Here is a 24302-nt window from a genome sequence, read left to right as displayed (position 1 = left end):
TGACTATTACAGATAGGGGTGGAATCTACTCATCGGGAATAATATTGTTGGACCCATTTACCCAAAACGAAACTACCACGGAATATCATTCCAGTTTCGACTTGGATATACTGCCACCATGCCCCTCCACTCTCGAGGGTTTTTGCCCTCCACTAGGAAACAAACATGGTATCTGCGAAGAAGTCCACTCGAGAGAAGGCAAGGCGCCTCTACGACAAACTGATTGTCCTGTGTGACGCAGTCACCGGCTTGTACCGCATCAGTACAACAATACCCCGGTAGTGGCACTGCCGCCCTGTTCCTCTTACCACTCTCGAGGTGACAGATTCGCACCACAGCTAAAGATAGCCCAATTATGGAGACTCATAAAATGTCTGTCATCATATGATCACTCGGTATTTGACGACCACAACACGACAGTCAATACCAGTAACTATGTAGTTGCGTTGCCTCTTGCCCGCCATCTTGAACTTCCACTGTCCAGAGGGTGGTATGGTACATCAAGTCCAGCTGCCACACATTCAATATCCGCTCCAATGATCTCACTGGAATGATGAAATGAAATGATCGTGTGGCATTGTTGGCCGGGAGGCTCCATCTGCGGAAGTTTGGCCACCGAGTGCAAGACTTATTTCAGTCGATGCCACATTGGTCGACTTCTGTGCCGGTGATAAGGATGAAAAAACAATGATGAGGACAACACAACGCCCAGTCCACGAGTGGAGAAAATCTCAACTCCGGCCGGGAATCGATCCCGGTGCCTGCGGCATGGGAGGCAAGCGCGCTGAAACCTAGCTGAGCAGGCGGACACTGCAATGATGTCATTGTGGGATACAAAAATTTCACCCTTACACCATGACAGTAAGACTGCCATCCACCGGTGACACAAGACCTTATAAGCCCGCTAAAGATTTTACCGATTGTTTCCCTATTTTTATCGTACGATTATAAAAAAAAAATGGTTCAAATGGCTCTGAGCACTATGGGACTTAACATCTGTGGTCAACAGTCCCCTAGAACTTAGCACTACGATTATCATTGAAGAATATGTGTATGCCTACAATAACGTATATTTGAGTGACGTTGCTGGCGCTGGTTTCGTATTTAGCGTTTGACGATGCGACTTTGGCTCCAGTGTATTACGAAACGTTTTTTTATATATATGCAAGAGGTATGCCTCGTCATATTTAAGGTGCACAATTTTCACATGTATGCCAGAAATAATGCCCTATTTTATAGTTTTACGCTGTAGACAATCCACTAGTTATATTTCTGTTTTTCTCATATTTCGCAGCAGATCTGAAGACGGGCACGCCTGACTGAAGCCAGTAGTCAGTGGACTTGCAAGTTTGTGACCACGGACGTGAAATAAGAGAAATTTGTTCTACGTTTTCGGGTCACTGTTCCTTTCACGACGACGTCGCAGCTTATTTAACAGATTATAAGGCATTTTTAAGGTGATGCGCTTATGTACGGAGAGGTGCTATCTGAAAAAGGGGCTCATATACCTAGGCAGTCGTTGACGCGATTTTCAAGCGGTGGAAAGACTGGTAACTTGCTTTAAACGTTCAGAAATGTGATATCAGTAAACATCGTGAACTCAGTAAACTCGTACAAAGACCAGAGTGAAACGATTTGGGGAGGTATGAAACGAAACGACCGCACACCTTCAATCGTAATTGTAATAGGAGGCCCAGCAAAGTTCGTCGCTGGCATACTGAGGAAATGCAGCCAGTCTATATATGATCTTGCTTACAAAAGGTTCGTGCGAGCCAACCTGGAATATCATTTGGTTCTATGAAACGGGACAACCAGGGAATTTTGAAATTATACAAAGAGAGTAGCCAAATGTTCACAGGCTTGTTTCAGTTTCGCGAGAGAGTCAAGTGAATGGAGTAAATTCAAAGGTCATTCATCCCATAAGAGCAGACAAGGCAGCAAGAACCAGCACTCCGTTAAGAATCTGCAAGTGTACTACAGTCCCTTAGGGGCCGTTAAGACAAGGTTGAACTAATTAGCACTGGGTAAGTTGAGAAGTAACTCCTCCAGTGCACACTGAGGGTTTAAAAGCGCAAGCAGCCCTGCTATGTAGCACAGTGGGTAGTGCCCTTTGCCAGGCATTTCAAAGTTGTCTCTAAATTATGGACGTGCAAATAAACTTGTTGCCATTGAAATGACGGCGTTTTACTTATTGTGCATGTACGGTACAGTAGGAAAATAAATGATTACATTCGCATGTGATTCGGGAAAGGGAGGGGCGAGTACACAAGGTACAAAATTTAGTATGCAGTGCTGGTACCCATGACGTGCGGAGTGGCTGCAACGCGGTTCGGCATGGATCCGAACTGAACTGGGATGCGAGATGCGGGCCTGTCATCCTGTGCTGCCTCAACTCTGTGCCAGAGCTCCGAGGCTGGTGAGTGGCAGAATGTTGGTCACTCGGAATCCCCGTGACCGGACTTTTCAGTAGGTGAGAGGTGGGAAGAATTTGTTGATCAGGGCAACAGTTCAACAGTCTCTGTATAAGGTTGGTTGGGACAGTACTGGCAGGATACCTACATATGTATAATGGCACGGAGATCTTGAAAACAGAACACAGCTAACAGTCTTAAAGAGTCAGAAATCTACCGGCTGCTCTTGAGTCTACCGACTATGTGTTGTGTACAAAATGGCACCCCACACAATTAGACTATGTTCTGGCCATTTGTGAGATTGATTAATGCTACCTGGGCACCTCTGCTCTCCTTGGCGCCTCCATGCACGGATATGCCCATTGTGGTGATGTGGTCAGAATGGGGACTCGTCTGAAAAGAGGACGCGGTGCCACTCCTGTGTTGAGTGTTTCTGTTGGCTGCACCACTGCCAGCGGGCGTCTCTCTGCTTCCGCCTGAAGGGAAGCCGCTGCAGAGGTCGCTGTGCTGAGAGCTGAAGTGCTGATCATCTGCCTGTGGGAGTGTGGAGTGCAGTTTTTGACATACTGATATTTGTTGAATGCCACGTTTATGGTGTCCCAAATTCAATGGCAGGTAGCGTTGGTAGTAGATGTCATTATATCTTGAAAACGGAACACATCTGACAGGCTTAGAGAGTTAGAAATCTACTGGCTGCTCTATGTGTTGTGTACAAAATGGCACCCCACACAATTAGACTACGTTCTGGCCATTTGTGAGATTGATTAATGCTGCCTGGCTACCTCTACTCTCGTTGGAGCCTCCATGCACGGATATGCCCATTGTGGTGCTGTGGTCAGAATGGCGACTAGTCTGAAAAGAGGACGCGGTGCCACTCCTGTGTTGAGTGTTTCTGTTGGCTGCACCACGGCCAGCGGGCCTCTCTCTGCTTCCGCCTGAAGGGAAGCCGCTGCAGAGGTCGCTGCGCTGACAGCTGAAGTGCTGATCATCTGCCTGTGGGAGTGTGGAGTGCAGTTTTTGACATACTGATATTTGTTGTTTGCCACGTTTATGGTGTTCCAAATTCAATGGCAGGTAGCGTTGGTAGTAGATGTCATTATATCTTGAAAACGGAACACAGCTAACAGTCTCAAAGAGTTAGAAATCTACCGGCTGCTCTTGAACTTACCGACTATGTGTTGTGTACAAAATGGCACCCCACACAATTAGACTATGTTCTGGTCATTTGTGAGATTGATTAATGCTTCCTGGCCACCTCTGGTCTCCTTGGAGCCTCCATGCACGGATTTGCCCGTTGTGGTGCTGTGGTCAGAATGGGGACTCGTCTGAAAAGAGGACGCGGTGCCACTCCTGTGTTCAGTGTTTCTGTTGGCTGCACCACTGCCAGCGGGCCTCTCTCTGCTTCCGCCTGAAGGGAAGCCGCTGCAGAGTTCGCTGTGCTGACAGCTGAAGTGCTGATCATCTGCCTGTGGGAGTGTGGAGTGCAATTTTAGATATTCTGAGATTTGTTGTTTGCCACGTTAATGGTGTCCCAAATTCAGTGACAGGTATTGTTATTAAATCCTATCTGAGTAGTCAGCTTCCTAACGTCAAGATGACTGAACTATGTTTCACAGACAGTTATCTTCTGTACGAAACGTGTGAGACTTTGGAGCCGCCATCCAGTGTGGTGCCGGCCGTGGCACGCCTGATACCGCGCAGCTGGAGCCGTGGACAGCCGCCACCTGCAGAGGGAGGCCCACCAGCTGGCGACAGGGAGGGGAAGAGCGAAGGGTGCGACGGCGCCCTGGAGGCCGTTCGCCGCCTCAGGAACACCACGGCGGGCGAACTCACCAGGAGCCTCGAGAGCCGCATCGCTGCCGACTGCATCCGCGCCTGCTCTCTTCAGGGGTACGTGCGCCACTGGTGGCCTCAACCACTAATCCTACATCCAGTCTCCTCCTCCTCTTCTCAAACTTTTTCTGTATGCTGTCATCTACTTTTTCTTATCTCCGACACTAATACACTCCTGGAAATTGAAATAAGAACACCGTGAATTCATTGTCCCAGGAAGGGGAAACTTTGTTGACACATTCCTGGGGTCAGATACATCACATGATCACACTGACAGAACCACAGGCACATAGACACAGGCAACAGAGCATGCACAATGTCGGCACTAGTACAGTGTATATCCACCTTTCACAGCAATGCAGGCTGCTATTCTCCCATGGAGACGACCGTAGAGATGCTGGATGTAGTCCTGTGGAACGGCTTGCCATGCCATTTCCACCTGGCGCCTCAGTTGGACCAGCGTTCGTGCTGGACGTGCAGACCGCATGAGACGACACTTCATCCAGTCCCAAACATGCTCAATGGGGGACAGATCCGGAGATCTTGCTGGCCAGGGTAGTTGACTTACACCTTCTAGAGCACGTTGGGTGGCACGGGATACATGCGGACGTGCATTGTCCTGTTGGAACAGCAAGTTCCCTTGCCGGTCTAGGAATGCTAGAACGATGGGTTCGATGACGGTTTGGATGTACCGTGCACTATTCAGTGTCCCCTCGACGATCACCAGAGTTCTACAGCCAGTGTAGGAGATCGCTCCCCACACCATGATGCCGGTTGTTGGCCCTGTGTGCCTCGGTCGTATGCAGTCCTGATTGTGGCGCTCACCTGCACGGCGCCAAACACGCATACGACCATCATTGGCACCAAGCCAGAAGCGACTCTCATCGCTGAAGACGACACGTCTCCATTCGTCCCTCCATTCACGCCTGTCGCGACACCACTGGAGGCGGGCTGCACGATGTTGGGGCGTGAGCGGAAGACGGCCTAACGGTGTGCGGGACCGTAGCCCAGCTTCATGGAGACGGTTGCGAATGGTCCTCGCCGATACCCCAGGAGCAACAGTGTCTCTAATTTGCTGGGAAGTGGCGGTGCGGTCCCCTACGGCACTGCGTAGGATCCTACGTGGACCTTCCGCCGACCACTGGCGACAACATCGATGTACTGTGGAGACCTCACGCCCCACGTGTTGAGCAATTCGGCGGTACGTCCACCCGGCCTCCCGCATGCCCACTATACGCCCTCGCTCAAAGTCCGTCAACTGCACATACGGTTCACGTCCACGCTGTCGCGACATGCTACCAGTGTTAAAGACTGGGATGGAGTTCCGTATGCCACGGCAAACTGGCTGACACTGATGGCGGCGGTGCACAAATGCTGCGCAGCTAGCGCCATTCGACGGCCAACACCGCGGTTCCTGGTGTGTCCGCTGTGCCGTGCGTGTTATCATTGCTTGTACAGCCCTCTCGCAGTGTCCGGAGCAAGTATGGCGGGTCTGACACACCGGTGTCAATGTGTTCTTTTTTCCATTTCCAGGAGTGTATACATAATTAAGAACACCTGACCAAACATTGGTCTCTTTCTAGTGGACGTGACGTTCATACCTTTGTACTGGCAGATGGAGCAGCTTGGCTGTGGAAGTGGAAGGGTAGCCCACATTATAGACTGACAACAGTATTCAGGATTACAAGCACTCAAGCTTTAATGATCTTCCAGCAATGAAGGCTCTTAACAAATCTCAATTAAGCAAGGACATAAACTTGGTTACAATTATAAGTTCACCTTCAACCAGTGAATAACCCCAATAAAGAATTACCAATCATTAAAACGTAGAGAAAGGAGTGCTTTACAAGAGTGCTTAAATTGAGTAAAATCATGAAAGCTAAGTTACAATTTTCTATGTTAAGCTTCAACAGGTGAATAACCCCAATAAAGAATTCTCATTTAAATAAAACACAGATAGGAAAATGCCTTACTAAAATGCTTGAATTGTGTAAAAATCATGAAAAGCTGAGTTACCACTTTTCTCACGAACTACTTCACAGCAAATAAACACGTTTGATCTGCTTAACCAGAAGGTAACTGCCAAGTCGAAGTGACCGAAGCCACTCAGAGCGGACGACCGCCCCACCGCCGGTCATCACCCGACATGCGTCACGGCCCAGTGGCCACCGTGCTAAAACAGGCTGGCGTTTCGGTAAGCGGCCGACAGCAACACAGGAGTAACACTGACTCAACGTCCCCTGAAGCGGGAGCAGGCACGGCTGAGTAGCGGCCATACAACCGCGAGCAGACAAATCCCACGCCGCCCGTACAGACGCGGGAAGCGATAGCGAGCGACAAAGAGGCCACGCGCAAAGCGGCAACCGTGCCTACCCCTCCACCACAGAATGTGCCCTGCCTGCTCGTCTATGGTAATACAACTTATAGCACAAAAGAAACGATTTAATAATGGCATTAGTTCAACGGAACATCACTTAACTGTTGGGTCCAGTAAAGATTTACCCACGGATTTACCTTCAAACCAACTTCCGGACCACAGGCGGAAATTAGTAAACTTGGCCTAAGTTTTCACCGGACCGATAAACAAGAAATCAAATTAAACAGTTGCCAAAAATACGGTCACGATACGCAAGCCCTTCAAGACCTTGCTATCTTACAGTTATTAACGGCGAGACATACACAAATGAATGACGAGAAATTCACCATTTAAAGCAAAAACACACCTCAAAGGTTAAATTAATTAATCTGCGGACAAGCCAGTCACTGAAAGCTCAGTTCCACAAGATTAGGGCTAACCTCAGTCGGCAGCAACACATTTTTGTGCGTGATAACTAGATTGCCCCAACAGGGCTCCAAAACCCAAAACAACAGGTCACACGTCAGCTGTCTTGTTCTCGGGTACTAGGCACCACCGGGCAAAGACAATCGCGACGAAAAAAAAAATCTCTGAAATTACAGCTGCCTGCAGCAAAACAAATGAGTCAGGGTGCACGAACGTAAAGCGCAAGCCACTGTTCCAGCCGGAGCGTAACCTGTTCAGTGCACATACGGACAGAACAACACACGTGGGCATAAAGGGAGCAGCAGATGCGTACCGAGCAAACTGTACGGCGCCAAAATAGGACCACAAACGGAGCCCTGCTCCCGGAGCTGGCGTCTGCTCTCTGGACTGCCGCAGCTCTCTGTCCCCCGGAAAGCGATGCCGACTGCCGCCTCGCTCGACGCTCCCTTCTCGGCCGTGCACGACAACGCTTCTCTCGTCGCCTCAGAGTGCGGCCGCAATGTCCGTTCTCCACTGCTGTGCGCCTCAGACTCTCCTTACTCGCACTAACTCCCCCGTTAGGACCCGCTCCGACACGAGGCGCTCGCGATCGCACTTAGAGCCAACCTCAACCAGAGGAGTCATCGATAGCGTCTTGCGCCCGAGAGCCGCGCCACGGCTCAACCTTGTTTAGACGGCTTCTAGCCTCCTTAATGACCTGTATTAGACAGAGGACTTTATAAGTTTTGCCAGGTATGTCGCATACAGCTGAAGGCACTCATTGATGATTTGATCCTGGAGAGCTACCAATCTGTGGATATGCTATCCTACAGCTGCTTTTCCAAATGGCACCACACACTCACTACAACATTAAGATCAGGTGATGTAGAGAGCCTGCTGGTAGGTGGTGGGGTGTGTGAGTGTTTGTCAAATCCTGAACATGTGGGTGATGTCCTAAGAAAAAGGGTGTTGCCGTCTTGCGAGATGTGAGCAATGACGGCATACTCATCATGAATACGTAGCAGCTAGTGCAGCTCTTGGCCGCTGAAGATGTTGAGATAATCATCCTGGTTCAGGTTGACACTCCAGGTGGAATGCCTCATGTGGCTATCAGTGCAGCCGACACCCCACATCATCCACCCCACATCATCCATGCCTCCACTCAGATGCTGTCCAGTTCCTGCCTGTGGTAGCTCGCCCAACTCGAACAACTCCAGTTGGAAAGATCACATAGATAATATTGTGGGGTCGGCGAGCCAAAGGTTGCGTTTCATTGGCAGGACACTTGGAAGATGCAACAAGTCCACTAAAGAAACAGCTTACACTACACTCGTTCGTCCTCTGTTACAATATTGGTGCACGGTGTGGGATCCTTACCAGGTGGGATTGACGGAGGACATCGAAAGGGGTGCAAAAAGGGCAGCTCGTTTTGTATTATCACGTAATAGGGGAGAGAGTGTGGCAGACATGATACGCGAGTTGGGATGGAAGTCATTAAAGCAAAGACGTTTTTCGTCGCGGCGAGATCTATTTACGAAATTTCAGTCACCAACTTTCTCTTCCGAATGCGAAAATATTTTTTGAGCCCAACCTACATATGTAGGAATGATCATCAAAATAAAATAAGCGAAATCAGAGCTCGAACAGAAAGGTTTTTCCCGCGCGCTGTTCGGGAGTGGAATGGTAGAGAGATAGTGTGATTGTGGTTCGATGAACCCTCTGCCAAGCACTTAAATGTGAATTGCAGAGTAGTCATGTAGATGTAGATGTAGATGTCGTGTCTCATTGTGTACCGCTGTTAGCAACTGCCTTCAGCGGGGCATCCTGCTCGAAATGCCCACACTCCACAATTCCCTTCGTGATGAATGCTCTGTAATATGTTGAGATGAGCTTTCATTCACTGACACCACCAGTTTGTGTCAGCTTTGAAACACATAGTCATTGACTTAAAGCGGCATTCTTTCCGGCCCCTGTCAGCAAGAATCTTTTTACTGCCAGTGTTATTATGATGTGTCACATCACAGCGAGTGTTACATCATGACCTGCGGGCACTTCAGCAGTTCTCTCTTCCGGCACCTGATCCTGGATATGCGAAGACGTCAGCTTCGGCGTTTTGATAGGAATGTTCCCAGCAACTCCTTGGATGTAGACGTGAAGGTCTCAGGTATCAAATGTACTGCTCACCATTCCGTTCACTTGAGTGAACTATGTTCGTATAATACAAGTGGACATAAAGCACAGCTGACACTGACTACAGAATTAAAAAAAAAGTAGCTTCAGTTTGCAAAACTATCCTCAGATCCTTCTTTTGTCTTGCCTACTGCGACCGGCTGCTACATTTGTTATAAAATATGTTCAAATTGACCACCGACAATCTCGTAAGGTATCTGAGCTTCTCTGACGTTGGTGCGTGGACGCCCAGCTCGTTAAACGAAAGCATGCACGATATTTGTGAATTGGTACCACATGCGGCATAGGGAACTCACTTTCTGTTAGAGTATTATATTTTTACAGAAACGAACTGCTTTGAAATGTTGTATAATGCCACGTTAAACCGTGTTCAGTGAAGCTCTGGCGCTGTAGATCATGTTTTAATTGTAAATGTAGTTTGATTCAGTCTTTAGGTGGTCCCTTTCGTGACAGGTAATAATCCACATTCGGTCACAAAAGTACAACCTGTTCTCACATGTAAATCAACTACCACTGTATGTGTTGTACGCCAGCAAGGACGTTATTTGTTCATAAGAAACTCTATGTATCCTGTTTCATTCTACATCTTAGCTCATAAAGCGTAAAGGAAACGCCACTTTCCTCCAGAACATGATTTACTGCGTTATTCATAACTGGAATCTCTAACTATAATCATTAACATGAGAAACGACTACAAAGCTGTCTGCTACATTTGTTAGGATGTCCTTAACTTAAAATATCATCAGAAAAAGAAAAGTCTGTAACATCTCAAGTTCCGTAGATCATATTGACTATAAACATTTTGATGTATAACATCTCATTTGAAGATGTATATAACACATTTGTTTTTAATTAAAAGAAACTATTCGTATGGGTAAACGGTTTTCGTTTGCAGGGATTTTCTGTAAAAATGTTTAATTTTTTCGCTGTTCAAGGTTTTATCTATGGAAAAGAAGGAATTAAGGAGAAATACCTTGAGTATTCATTTAAAAACACTCCGATTGCCTTACATTTTACTTCAAGGGGTTGGTTGTGAAAAAGTTATACAGATGCATATTGTACCTCTCTCTGTGTCAAGGTTTGATTCATTGAAGTGCAAAAAAAAGATCATTTTTCCTTCTTGTGTATTACTGGTGCAGATCTCTGTTACTCTCAAATTCAGGTGGATTGTTTATAACAAATTTCATAAGTGAATAAGTCTACTATGCGGATCTGGTTAACATTCCCAGCTGCTGAACGAGATGAGTGCATGATGTACATGTGTGAAGCCCACACATAAGTACTTTGTTTTATGCAATGAGTATTTTTGTCTAAGTGAGGAGTTAACCAAGAATATCATCTTGTAAGTCACCAGTGAATGCAAAAATACAAAATATGTCAACTTACTAACGTCATGTCCAAAAACTTCGCAGTTATGCTCATGGCAATATCAGCTAACTTTTTAGCTTCTCTACTACATGGTTTATTTAAGTTTAAATTTTCATCAGTATGCATACTCAAGAACTCAACACTTTCTACATTTACTATTACTTCTTGCTGGTATACGAGGTAAACAGGTGGGGGGATATTTTTACAGTTTAAAGCTGAATGAGCTGTGTTTTTTTTTTCTTTTAAATTTTAAAGTCATCCTATTTGTCCAAAACAAGTCAATAACTTTCACAAAAACTTAAATTAACAATTTTTCTGTTGATGCTTCGTTGCTTGACTTCGCAACAGTGGTTGTATCATCTGCAAACAGAGCTAACTCTGTCTCCTGATGCAAATAAAATGGTATATCGTTAACATCAAGCAAGAAGACTGGGGAGTACGTTTATCAATTAATGATACCCATAAAAACTTGATAATTATTGCACAAACAGCCCTGTCTGTGAAAATGGAACAATACTTATCCAAAGAATAAAACTGTACAATAAACTGCCTCAGGAGATTAAAGATTGTTTAAAAAGCGGTGAATAACTGTGTGTTAACCAATATGCTTTATTACTTAAGTATCTCAGGGTAGAATTTTACTAAGCTATGAAAAGCAACTAAATAATAAATCAACTTTATCTTTGACGAACGTTTAAGTGCCAATGACTGTTTATTCAGTACATATTCAGAAAACGGCAACTAGTCAGGTTTTTGAAGTATTTGTCCAGCAGCTTCCACTGTGGTTGCCGATAGTCTACAGATCTCACACTTTTCACTGGACACGACTCCACATACCGACTGTCACGATACATCGCCAGCATCCAGCATTCGCTGTATAACTGGTGCTTGTTACTAAGATTTTCATGCAAAGATGTAACATCACACGCTCATAGGTATTGCTTGTTTTTCTTTATATATAATACAGTCAATGTGTGGGTAAACATGAGATCAGATCTGGCATCAATATGAACATGCAAAAATGAAATAAAGTTATATGTGGAGTTAACATAGAAAAACAAAACTTGAAAGTGAACTGCTGACTTAGCTCTGCTCCTAAATTAACATCGTCTGGAATTACCGTAAAACCAGATCTGGTTTATTGTAGCTAACATAATAATATTAATAAGAGTATGAAATTATTCTAACTATAGAAGGTTTGTATGTTTAGTTACGTAGTTCAATATTTATTCTCGGCTGCGCTATTGACATAGATTGACTCTATTTTGTATCTAAAAGGGGGAGCGGTATGGGTAGGGTGGTTGATTGATTAGATGTTTCGACCTAGTTTGGCTTCGAAATTCTGAAGGACAAATTTATTTGTTGACTTATTCTGCTAATTGAATAGGTGGTCTGTTACTATATGGGAGCTGATAAAGATTTCAGTTTCATGTATAATGTCACTGTTAGCAAACCTGGAGCTGCTGCTATACAGGTTCTAGGCGCGCAGTCCGGAACCGTGCGACTGCTACGGTCGCAGGTTCGAATCCTGCCTCGGGCATGGATGTGTGTGATGTCCTTAGGTTAGTTAGGTTTAAGTAGTTCTAAGTTCTAGGGGACTGATGACCACAGCAGTTGAGTCCCATAGTGCTCAGAGCCATTTGAACCATTTTTTTTTTTTTTTTTTTTTTTTTTTTTGCTGCTATACAAGGTGAGTCACCTAACGTTATCGCTGGATATATTTCGTAAACCACATCAAATACTGACGAACCGATTCCACAGACCGAACGTGAGGAGAGGGGCTAGTGTAACTGGTTAATACAAACCATAAAACAAATGCAAGGAAGTATGTTTTTAACACAAAGCTACGTTTTTTTAAATGGAACCACGTCAGTTTTGTTAGCACATCTGAACATATAAACAAATACGTAATCAGTGCCGTTTGTTGCAGTGTAAAATGTTGATTACATCTGGAGATATTGTAACCTAAAGTTGACGCTTGAAACCTCCGACGTTCAGTTGCGTGTTGTGACAAACACGGGCCACGGTCGGCGATCAGCATCTGCAGGGACATGTTTACAATGAGGACCGTGTTTACGAGTGTGGCTTTAGTGCACTGTTGTGGTTTGGTCTAGCTGTCGCAGTGTCCGCATGTAGCGCTTGCTGCTATTGTTATTCTCCATTCGTCTCCGCACGCAGACCAACTGTAGTACACCGTGTTACCAGACGTCTGTGATAGTGTCGTGTTGTAGGAACTGTGACGACGGTGTAATCGAACTCTGAAAAGGCGGAGATGATACTCATCTACTGCCAGTGTCGACGAAATGCAGCTGAAGCCTGCAGGGTGTATGCAGAACGGTACCCGGACAGAGAGCATCCAACGTGCCGTACATTGCAAAACATCTACCGCCGACTGTATGCAAACAGGTGGGGTCGTAGCACGCAAACGGGTCCGTAACAGGCCCGTCACAGGAGAAGCGGGTGCAGCTGGTGTGTCAGCTGCTGTTGCCATGAACCCACACATGAGTACACGGGACATTGCGAGAGCCGGTGGACTGAGTCAAAGTAGTGTCATGCGCATATAGCATCGTCACCGCTTTCACCCGTTCCATGTGTCGCTACATCAGCAATTACATGGTGACGACTTTAATCATCGAGTGCAATTCTGTCAACGGGCATTAACAGAGAATGCGTTGCAGTTCTACCTGTTTACCGATGAAGCGGTTTTCACAAACCACGGGGCAGTGAATTAACGGAACACGCATTACTGGTCCGTGGACAATCCTCGCTGGCTCAGACAGGTAGAGCGACAGCGACCGTGGACTGTAAATGTATGGTGCGGAATCACTGGCGACCACCCCATTGGTCCTCACTTCATTGCAGGGGCCCAAACAGCTGCAACATACATCGCGTTTCTACAGAATGATCTGCCAGCGTTGCTCGAAAATGTCGCACTGGAAACGCGTCGACGTATGTGGTATCAGCATGATGGTGCACCTGCACATTCCGCAATTAACACTAGGCTGACCCTTGACGGGCGTCTCATAGGACGTGGAGGACGCATAAATTGGCCAGTCCGTTCTTCTGATCTTACACCTCTGGACTTCTTTCTGTGGGGTACGTTAAAGGTGAATGTGTACCGTGATGTGCCTGCAACCCCAGAGGATATGAAACAACGTACTGCGGCAGCCTGCGGCGACATTACACCAGATGTACTGCGGCGTGTACGACATTCATTACGCCAGAGATTGCAATTGTGTGCAGCAAATGATGGCCACCACATTGGACATCTATTGGACTGACATGTCGGGACACACTCTATTCCACTCCGTAATTGAAAACGGAAACCACGTGTGTACGTGTGCCTCACCCCTCATGGTAATGTACATGTGCGTCAGTGAAAAAGACCAATAGAAAGGTGTTAGCATGTGGACGTAATGTGCTGTTCCAGTCTCTTCTGTACGTAAGGTCCATCACCGCTCCCTTTGGATCCCTACGTAATTCGGTGCTCTCCGATACACACGATCCAACAGCTGTGGAGTGGTACTCAAGCGTCGACTTTAGGTTACAATATCTCCGGATGTAATTAACATTTTACAATGCAACAAACGGCACTGATTACGTATTTGTTTATATGTTCAGGTGTGCTAACAAAACTAACGGGGTTCCATTTAAAAAACCGTAGGTTTGTGTTAAAAAACATACTTCCGTGCATTTTTTTATGGTTTGTATTAACCAACTAGCCCCTCTCCTCACGTTCGGTCTGTGGAATCGATTCGTCAGTATTTGATGTGGTTTACGAAATATATCCAGCGGTAACGTTAGGTGACTCACCATGTATACAGCTGGCACAGTGAGTTTGTTGGGCAAGATGTGGCGAAGCTGGATTTGTTCAGGTGTGCAGACGGAGTGCATCCAGATGCTCATTCAATCTTGTTGTAAGGATGCTACCAGTTTGTGCAATGCAGAAACGTGGCCGTGAGTTTCAAATGGTACAGACCTGACTTTTTAATATTGCTGCATAGCGGTTTTGGTGCTGTGGATGATCTCATTTGGATTTGATGAAGAAGCTTGTTTTTGTGTTGTATGTCTTTTTGTTTATAAGTAAATAATAACGCAACTTCATACTGTGTTATGTTTTTACGAGAAACGTTATACCAAAGTTGTGCAAAGGGAAGCACTAACATCTTTCTGAGGTGAGCATCTCGTTCATTATGAAGGGATGCTGTCTCAGGTTTGCAGGGAAGCTGTTGTTCATGATTTCAGTCTATGGCGAGCAGGTGGGGCGTGCAGTTACTGCTGCCAAGAAATCAATCAACGAACAGTGCAGCACAAGTTGTTTACGTAATGGAATAACTTTTACTCCACCAGTGCGATTCTCTTGGTTTTCTGCGGAACATGTAAAATGTAGGACGAGAAAACGAAGGGCTTTGGAATTGTGGCATTTGTACTCAAAACGCTGTAACGAACATAATTCGTTAATAGCACATTCTGTCGTTCACATTGCTGTCTGGCATTTGTAGTTAAGCTGCTATCTCAGTACTGAAGATGGCCGACAGTGACAGACACCATGGTTGTCACAACGTTTGTGGTACAAACGTCACAATTTCAAAAATATACTCATCCTCATATGACAGTTTGCTCTTTGTTGGGCAGAAAAACAGGAGTAATGGTGGCGAAACATCGCCGAATGTGTTATAACTCTGACATAATCTCTGTCCACAGTCGAGTTTGTGCCACTGATGAACAATGAGGAGCTGAACGAATTATTGTGTTCCAACCGGGGAATGGCTATAATGCTCCTCCCTTTTTCCCCTGCATGCAGATGCTAAGATCAGAACCTGCACTGTTAACTAATTAGGAACCATTTAGTTCATAATGAATCTGACTTGAAAGTACAATCTACTGAAGAATTTTCTTTTATGGATGTCTGGTTGTTGACAGAAGCTATTCGGTGCCCAACGCTTCGTCTTATAATCTGGAAATGACGTCGGAGACTGTCAGCTCAGCACGTAAAGAGACGTGAGAAGGAAACTCACCGAGATATAAATTCTGATAATATAAGCACTCCGTCTTCAGGAGACGAGTGGCCAACCGGGACCATCCGACCGCCGTGTCATCCTCCGAGGAGGATGCGGATAGGAGGGGCCGTGGGGTCAGCTGACCGCTCTCCTGGTAGTAAGATGTCTAACATTCGTGGTGGTGTCTGTTTGTCTTATATCGTGTCTCCCTACCACTTTCGCGCAACGACGCTCTGAGCGTGTTTTTTAGGGAATTGACTAGTTTGAACCTGGGACCTGTTGCTGATAAGGAGACGCCAGACCACACATGACATGTAGAGTTCAGAAGAGTTCAGTGAGACTAGCGATGATATAACCAAATACTTAATGATTTCAGCGTCGGCTCCACTGCACTCCCTGTAAAAGAATCTTAATACTAACTAAATTTAGTGGAAGGGGTTCAAGGCTTTCCTATTTTTAGTTAGGTGGTAAAATAACGTCGAAAAAGCAGTTTAGTTTACAATTGGAAATTTTATTCTACTCACAAAACATTGTTTATAAATTGCACTATTGATAAAAGGAAGTGTTTTAATACAGGATGGTAAAAACCAACTGCGTTCAACAAAAATGTGAACGAATATTCCCTGAATGGGTTTCCAACTTCTACAATGGATCGAAGGATGACCTATGCCGTATCACATCTATAATCTAGGTTTAAATTAAGTTTCACAAAAGAGAAAACTATCAAAAATGGTCTACAGTGACCCTCAATTATCTTTATTTACTTATCTAACTTGCCGTAAATTACAGTGGCTGATATGGCTTCTCAATAACTATATAACAGAAAAATCATCGCGTTTCAGATTTTTACTTCAAGTGGCAAATGTGAACACCATGAGTTTTAATTGACGATCGACACTAGTATTACGCAAAAAGGGGGTGTAACAGATGAGACTTCTGCAGTTCTGGGTGAAGCTTTATGCGCTGTTATGCGGCATCGCGTGCGTTCATTACCTTGTCGTTGGTTAGGCAGCTACAGGGGGGCAGAGGCCGGCGCTGCAGCCATCCAGCTCGCCGTCTCCAAACTAACTAACTTCTCCTAACTTCTCCTTACTACCATTTACCGAAATTGGTTTAAAAAAACTATCTGGCAGTGTTTTCATCTGACCAGTCCGGGTCTCAATGTTAACCTTAAGCTCTGCCTACAAAAATTCTGTCTATCCAATGAGAAACGTTATACATGTCGTGGTGGGGCAATGTTTTTAAAGTTTGCAACGTAACAGAGACGCGAACAAGTCTCACGCTAAAACTTGCAGCTGGCGTTGTCCTAGTGGTTAGCTGGTGACGTGGGTGTCCAGTCCGTCCCTTATCGTAGGGCCTTCTAGCTTAACACGGTTCTGCTCTCGGCTTCTGTCCTCGTTTCTCCCCTCGGAACTGCGTCTGTGTCACGGTGGGAAGGTATGACATGCATTTACACATTCTTGCGTTAGTCTGTGGTATTCCATTTGCTTACCCGTTACTCGTATTACTTTGGTTAATTTAATGTCACGATTTATTCGGAGCTATGTGACATACTACAGGATTTGCTTATCATGTCAGGGTTTTCATGGAAGGTGTTGGATTTGCCTGACACCTTACAGATGGTATTCTCGACTGAAGCCGCTACTATTCGGTACAGTAGCTCCTCAATTGGCATCACGAGGCTGAGTGCACCCCGAAAAACAGCGCATGGCGGCTTGGATGGTCACCCATCCAAGTGCCGACCACGCCCGATAGCGCTTAACTTCGGTGATCTCACGGGAACTGGTAAATTCTGATAATATAAAATTAAATGTACAATATGCGTGGCGGTAAAACTCAGAAATGAGGTACCAGTACGATGAAAGGACTTATAAGGTGTCGTAGCCCTCTATCGCCCATCCATGAAGAAGGTTCCTGTTTTTACGTAAAGAGTGTGTTTTTGAAGATAAAAAGGCTGGAAAGTTTCTCCGTTTTGAAATTTCTAGAACATTCCAGAATATTCGAGAGTATTGGAGAACATTCCAGAACATTCGATAGCATTCGAGTGCGTTCCACAACATTCCAGAATGTTCCACAATGGTGCGGGATGTTCTGGAATCTTTGGGAATAGTCTGGAACGTTCGAGAAGATTCCAGAATGGCTCATACGATAATGATGTTCCTCCTGAGCTGGAGCATGTCCTTGCTGTGTCATAGTTTAGGAAGAATGTGTGGACAGGCACTCTTGTATTTCAAACTTACTCAGCAAACTCGCATACAGGAATCGCTCAGTCAAATACGCTGAGTCATCTGTAACGACCTGTACACCTCTATCAGACGAAAATGTGAAAACTGGGGACTGGGCTAGTTATGCTTTCACTATTTCTGTTCTAGAAAATAACATCAAGTTTTAGAATAACATTTGTTACACCAGGTGACTCCATTTTGTTTGGAAAGGTTGGACCACACGGCATGGAACGTGGACACGCTCACGACGGACCACCTTAGGCATACAGTCCTCTCCCAGTTGCTGCACGCTGTTCGGCGCATCACAAAAGTCATGACCATCAGGAACGTCTTAACTCACAGACTTCCATGGAAATTAAGGAACACTAACAAAACTGGTGAGTATATTACTTGAAAATATGTTACTGTTAAATGAACCGTAGTGTGCTCATTAAGGTATGCCATGAAGATCATCTCGCCTACGATAATGGGGACGTACCTGATGAGCCTGCATTCGATGTGATGCCTGCGTGCCAATAATAGTACGCAGATAGCACTAGTAACAATAACGGCACTGGAGGATAAAAGCCTAATCTACTGATCACGGGGTTGCACTTCTGGTATCTGCTACACTGAACAGAAAGAGGAAAGTTGAAAACGAACTTCAGTGCACGTCAGATAAGCTCACTTCACCAAGAGTTGGTCTACCTCCGTGAGGTTCATTCTGACACCACAGTACGTCAACCGCCTCTGGCCTTGATAACAGGTGTCTTCAGGTGCGCCACATGCAGCGGAGGTCACTCACTGGACCCCACAGAGCCGACGGACTGCGGGGATGTTGACTACTACGTTTCTCACGCTGGTCCCGAAGATTTTCTGTGAGGCTCTTCAAATGGTTCAAACGGCTCTAAGCACCACGGGACTTACCATCTGAAGTCATCAGTCCCCGAAACTTAGAACTACTCGAACCTAAGTAACCTAGGGACACCGCACACATCCATGCCCGAGGCAGGATTCGAACCTGCGACCATAGCAGCAGCGCGGTTCCGGACTAAAGCGCCTGGAACCGCTCGGCCACAGCGGCCCGTTGCGATGCTCTCATGGCCAGCTACTTCAGTATTTCAGACAGTTGAACCACCAGAACACCAGTTTTAACGTCAGCCAAATCCAATACATTCTTGTTGTTGTGGTCTCCACTCCTCAGACTGGTTTGATGCAGCTCTCCATGCTACTCTATCCTGTGCAAGCTTCTTCATCTCCCAGTACTTACTGAAACTTACATCCTTCTGAATCTGCTTAGTGTATTCATCCCTTGGTCTCCCTCTACGATTTTTACCCTCCGCGCTGCCCTCCAATGCTAAATTTGTGATCCCTTGATGCCTCAAAACATGTCCTACCAAGAGGTCCCTTTTTTTTTGTCAAGTTGTGCCACAAACTCCTCTTCTCCCCAATTCTATTGAATACCTCCTCATTAGCTATGTGATTTACCCATCTAATCTTCAGCATTCTTCTGTAGCTCCACAATTCTAAAGCTTCTATTCTCTTCTTGTCCAAACTATTTATCGTCCATGTTTCACTTCCATACACGGCTACACTCCATACAAATACTTTCAGAAACGACTTCCTCACACTTAAATCTGTACTCGATGTTAACAAATTTCTCTTCTTCAGAAACGCTTTCCTTGCCATTGCCAGTCTACATTTTATATCCTCTCTACTTCGACAAATTGTAAATAGCCTTTCGCTCCCTGTATTTTACCCCTGCCACCTTTAGAATTTGAAAGAGAGTATTCCAGTCAACATTTTCAAAAGCTTTCTCTAAGCCTACAAATGCTAGAAACGTAGGTTTGCCTTTTCTTAATCTTTCTTCTAAGATAACTCGTAACGTTAGTATTGCCTCACGTGTTCCATTTCTGCGGAATCCAAACTGATCTTCCCCAAGGTCCGCTTCTACTAGGTTTTCCATTCGTCTGTAAAGAATTTGTGTTAGTATTTTGCAGCTGCGACTTATTTAACTGATAGCTGGGTAATTTTCACATCTGTCAACACCTGCTTTCTTTGGGATTGGGATTATTTATTCTTCTTGAAGGCTGAGGGTATTTCGCCTGTCTCATACATCTTGCTCGCCACATGGTAGAGTTTTGTCATGACTGGCTCTCCCAAGGCCGTCACTAGTTCTAATGGAATGTTGTCTACTCCCGGGGAATTGTTTCGACTCAGGTCCAAACAGGTCTTTTACATGCTCACTTGTTTATTTTAGCTTATTTATTCCCCCTGCTACTGCATTGTCACTAACTGTTTTTGCTAGACAATTTGCGGAACTTTACCAGCAGTTTTTGCCTAACAGCCTATTGGGTACAGTTTAAATCATAACTCGACGTCCTGTGGCTGCACGAAAAGCATTATTCAACATGGTGGCGTTGCTGTCGGGGTTCATCCGAGCTATAATCCGTAGGTAGCGGTCATCCACTGCAGTAGTAGCCATCGGGTGGCCAGACCGCGGCATCTCATCCACAGTTCCTGACTCTCTGTATCTCCTCCATGTCCGAACAACATCGCTTTGGTTCACTCCGAGACGCCTGGATACTTCCCTTGTTGACAGCGTCTCCTGGCACAAAGTAACAATGCGGAAGCGATCGATCCGCGTTATTGACCGTCTGGGCATGGATAAACTGCAGACAACACGAGCCGTGTACCTCCTTCCTGGTGGAATGACTGGAACTGACCGGCTGTCGGACCCCCTCCGTCTAATAGGCGCTGCTCATGCATGGTTGTTCACATCCTTGGGCAGATTTAGTGACATCTCTGATCAGTCAGAGGGATTGTGTCTGTGATACAATATCCACAGGCAATGTCTGTCTTCAGTAGCTCTGGGAACAGGGGTGATCCAAAACTTTTTTTGATGTGCGTACATATAGAAGGGAACGGACAGCTGGAAAGAGTATATTCGAGGCCCCTGCAAGAGGGACGACTTGATGGAAAAAGAAATGGGAATCGCAAACGAAGACATGCGCGTGCCAGCATAAGAGTAAGAGTTGAACAGGGCTCTGCAAGACATTCGATGAAGAAGGGACAGATAGGATTCCTTCTGTATTTCGGACATCATTAGAGAAAGTGATAATGAACTACAACTTAAGTTGGTGTGTAGAATTTTATGAGACTATAGATGTACTGTCAGACTTCAGTTAAAACAGTATGCGCACTATCTTGAAGGCAGCAAGTTCAGGTAAGTACTCGAATTATCACGCAATCACCTTAACATCTCACGCATCCACGCTGCTGATTAGAATATTGAGAAGTGGAGTGGGAAAGAAAATTGACAATTTGCTATAAGACGAGCCGTTTGGCTTTTGGAAAGATGGAAGCACCAGAGAGGCAGTTCTGACGTTTGAGTTGATGATGTGGACAAGAATGAATAGAAACAAGATCTGTGTATAGAATTTGTTGACGGAGAAAACGGGATCGACAATGTAAAATGGTGCTAGTTGTCCTAAATTCTGAGAAAAATTGAAGTAAGTTATGAGTAAATACGAGTAATATACAATATGTACAAGAACAAAGAGGGGACAGTAAAAATACAAGACCAAGAACAAATTATTGTCTCTTCTGATTGTCGGTGCTGTCCATATGCTCCTTTGTTTCCCTAATCCTGCGCAGATCCTTATCATTTTTTGTCTTATCAGTCTACCAAATTTTCAACATTCTTCTGTTACAACATTTTTCAAACCCTTAGATTCTGATATTTTCTGGATATCCCGCATTCTATGATTCACCTTCTAAAAATCCTGTGCTCCAAACGTATTTCTACATTCTCAGAGACATCTTACCCAAATAAGGCCAATGTTTGTTACTAGTAGACATCTTTAGTCCGTAAATGCCCTCTTTACCTTTTCTAGGTTGCTTTTTATGCCTTCCTTAATTCGTCCATCATGTGATATTTTGCTTACAAGGTTGCACAATTCGTGTACTTCATCTCTTTTGTGCTCCCCGGTTTAGATGTTAAGTTTATCGCTAATTTCATGTCCGCAGCTTTCGCCTTTGGTTTCCTTCAGATTTATAATGTATTCTCCTTAGACCACTCAATTCAACAGACCCTGCGTTTCATTGTTTATGGTAATGTCATCAGCGAATCTTATTCACGTCATCCTTTCAGTACTATATTATTCGTAAAACAAAACTGATCGTCATATAGCATTTTCTTTGTTTTCTTCTCCTTATTTCGTGTATGTTATTCTTGCTAGCAACTTAGATGCATCAGTTGCTGAGCTGAATGTGCGATAATTCTCACACTTGTCTGCCCATGCTGTCTTCAGAATTGTACGACTGGTTTCCGCGAAAGTCTGATGGTGTACCTCTAGACCCACAGATTCTGCAAACCAGGTTTAATAGTGTTTTGGTTTTCGCTTCCTCCAATGATTTGCCTTTCTCCGAATTTGGTTGCAAGTCGTCCAAAGCTCTGTGTTGACTTTCATACTGGGTCCCTTATGGTTCCCTTTCTCATAGAGCGTTTCACTCTAATCTACACCTATCTTCTCTCTTTTTCGTTTCAATGGTGGAACTCCTCTAGCACTCTTAATATTGCAAATTTGCTTTGTATTTCGTCGTAGTTGTTTTGGCTTTTCTATACATGCTTTCTATCCTTCCGGTGACCATTTCTGTTTCAATTTTTCACATTTTTCGATGTCGCTTTTCACTTTGGAATCCCTGCACTTCGCATTTATTTCGTAATCCTTTCCTGAGCATTTCTATACTTCTATATTTTATCGATGAATTTAAGTGTATCTTCTGTTACTCAAGCTTTATTCACAGGTACCTTCCTTGTACCTACATTTTTCTGTTCCATTTCTGTGATTTCCATTTTTTAGAGATTCTATTCCTCTTCAAATGAACTGCCAATTGTGGAATTAATTATTACAGTATCTGCAACTTTAGAGAACTCCAAATGCAGTTCATAATTCCTCAGTATCTTAGTATCCCGTTTTGTCTACAGAGATTCAACCATATGATGGCTTAAAATGAAAGTATATGGGGGGGGGGGGGGGGGGGGAGGGACTCAGACCACACATAGCCAAATGCCTGTTGCCATGGGTAGGAAAAGTAAGCCTTTCTTAGGACAAATCCATACAACAGGTTCCCCTGCCTAAAGAATATCTCTGGCACTTGAAAAAATACTGAAAAAGTCTCTCAAAAGACAGATTTTAACACTCCAAATATCACACATACCAGATGTCACAAAGAAAAACAAACTATTGGAAAGAGTAACATGCGGCATTTCACAGACTTAACAATCCTCCATCAAAACATGCAATCAATAAAAAATGAAATTCAACTATAAGTAGTTGAGCTCCAATCGTTGAACTGCACAGTAATTTGTGTTACTGGGCACTGATGAGACAGAAATCCAACATGTGGTCTTATCACCATATGAAAGAGCAATCTCTCATTGCAGAGCTACTTCAAGGTCTGGAGGATCATGCATTTATATCAGAAAAGGGACATAGTTCAAATCATGACATGACCTCAGTACAGCAAATGAAGACAAACACTTTCAAATACCAGCTATTGAATTAACAGCGCTTGACATCACCAAGAAATTAATCAATTTAGGTGTGTATAGATCTATCAGTGGTAGGGTGAACACTTTTTTCAATAAATTAACACAAGTTCTAGATAAAGTCTGAAGTACAAAGGTCAACATAATTCTGTGCAGGGACATTAACATTGACACTAATATCATAAATGAATCCAGGAGAACCCTCAAAATATCCTCCAAATTTTTGCCATGTCCCTATTGGTAAATAGTGTAACAAGAGGTACTACAATGACTGCATCAGTAATTGACCATGAGGGCACAAATTAAGACAGGGAAAAATGTGATGTAGTTCTAAAAGATCTCGGACTATCAGACCATCTCTGTCAAATAACAACAATAAAATCAGGCATCTAATCATTCCCTAAACTTAAAGCCTACAAACGACATCTATCAGAAATGAAAATAAACTTTGAAAAGGCATATCCAAAAGTATGCCTGTCTGTATCAACACCTCGCAACAAAAGGTGGATAACAGCAGGTATTAAGAACTCCTACCAAACACTTAAATACCTTGGTTCAATGAAGCAGAGTCACAATGATTCAGAATGCTTAAATTTCTATCATAGATACAAAAAGATCTATAGGAAGGTGCTGATTGCTGCAAAAAATCGTTTAATGACAAAATACTATATAACACAGAGAATAGAAGCAAAGCAGTCTGGGATGTTATAGAAAAGGAAATGGGGAGAGGCAAATAAATGCGTAATAACTTACTGCTAAGGGATGAGGATAATGTAATAAATGATCCATAACACTTAGCAAACCATGTACATGAGCATTTTCCAAGTATTGCAGAGAAGTTACAGAAAAAAATCCCCAAAACAGATATAACACCTATAAATAACGTTGCAATAAATACAATGATGTTACTTCCAACCACAGAGAATGAACTCAATAAAACTGTTCAAAAATTAAAAAATAAAAGTAAGTAGGCTTAGATGA

At 44.4% G+C, this 24302-nt stretch overlaps 1 protein-coding gene across 1 annotated transcript in view; it reads left to right on the top strand.

Moving 5' to 3' along the window:
- Positions 1–24302, top strand: part of LOC126295324 (uncharacterized) — a 175291-nt gene that overhangs the window by 129923 nt on the left and 21066 nt on the right. The window contains exons 2-3 of the mRNA XM_049987787.1: positions 4028–4301; positions 17999–18165. Coding sequence (XP_049843744.1) covers positions 4028–4301; positions 17999–18165 — 441 coding nt within the window. The remainder of the gene's footprint in view (positions 1–4027; positions 4302–17998; positions 18166–24302) is intronic.

This window comes from Schistocerca gregaria, chromosome 11 (assembly GCF_023897955.1).
Source record: "Schistocerca gregaria isolate iqSchGreg1 chromosome 11, iqSchGreg1.2, whole genome shotgun sequence".
Taxonomy (NCBI): domain Eukaryota; kingdom Metazoa; phylum Arthropoda; class Insecta; order Orthoptera; family Acrididae; genus Schistocerca; species Schistocerca gregaria.
The sequence above is the reverse complement of the archived record's forward strand: the minus strand, read 5'-3'. Positions and strand labels throughout refer to the sequence as shown.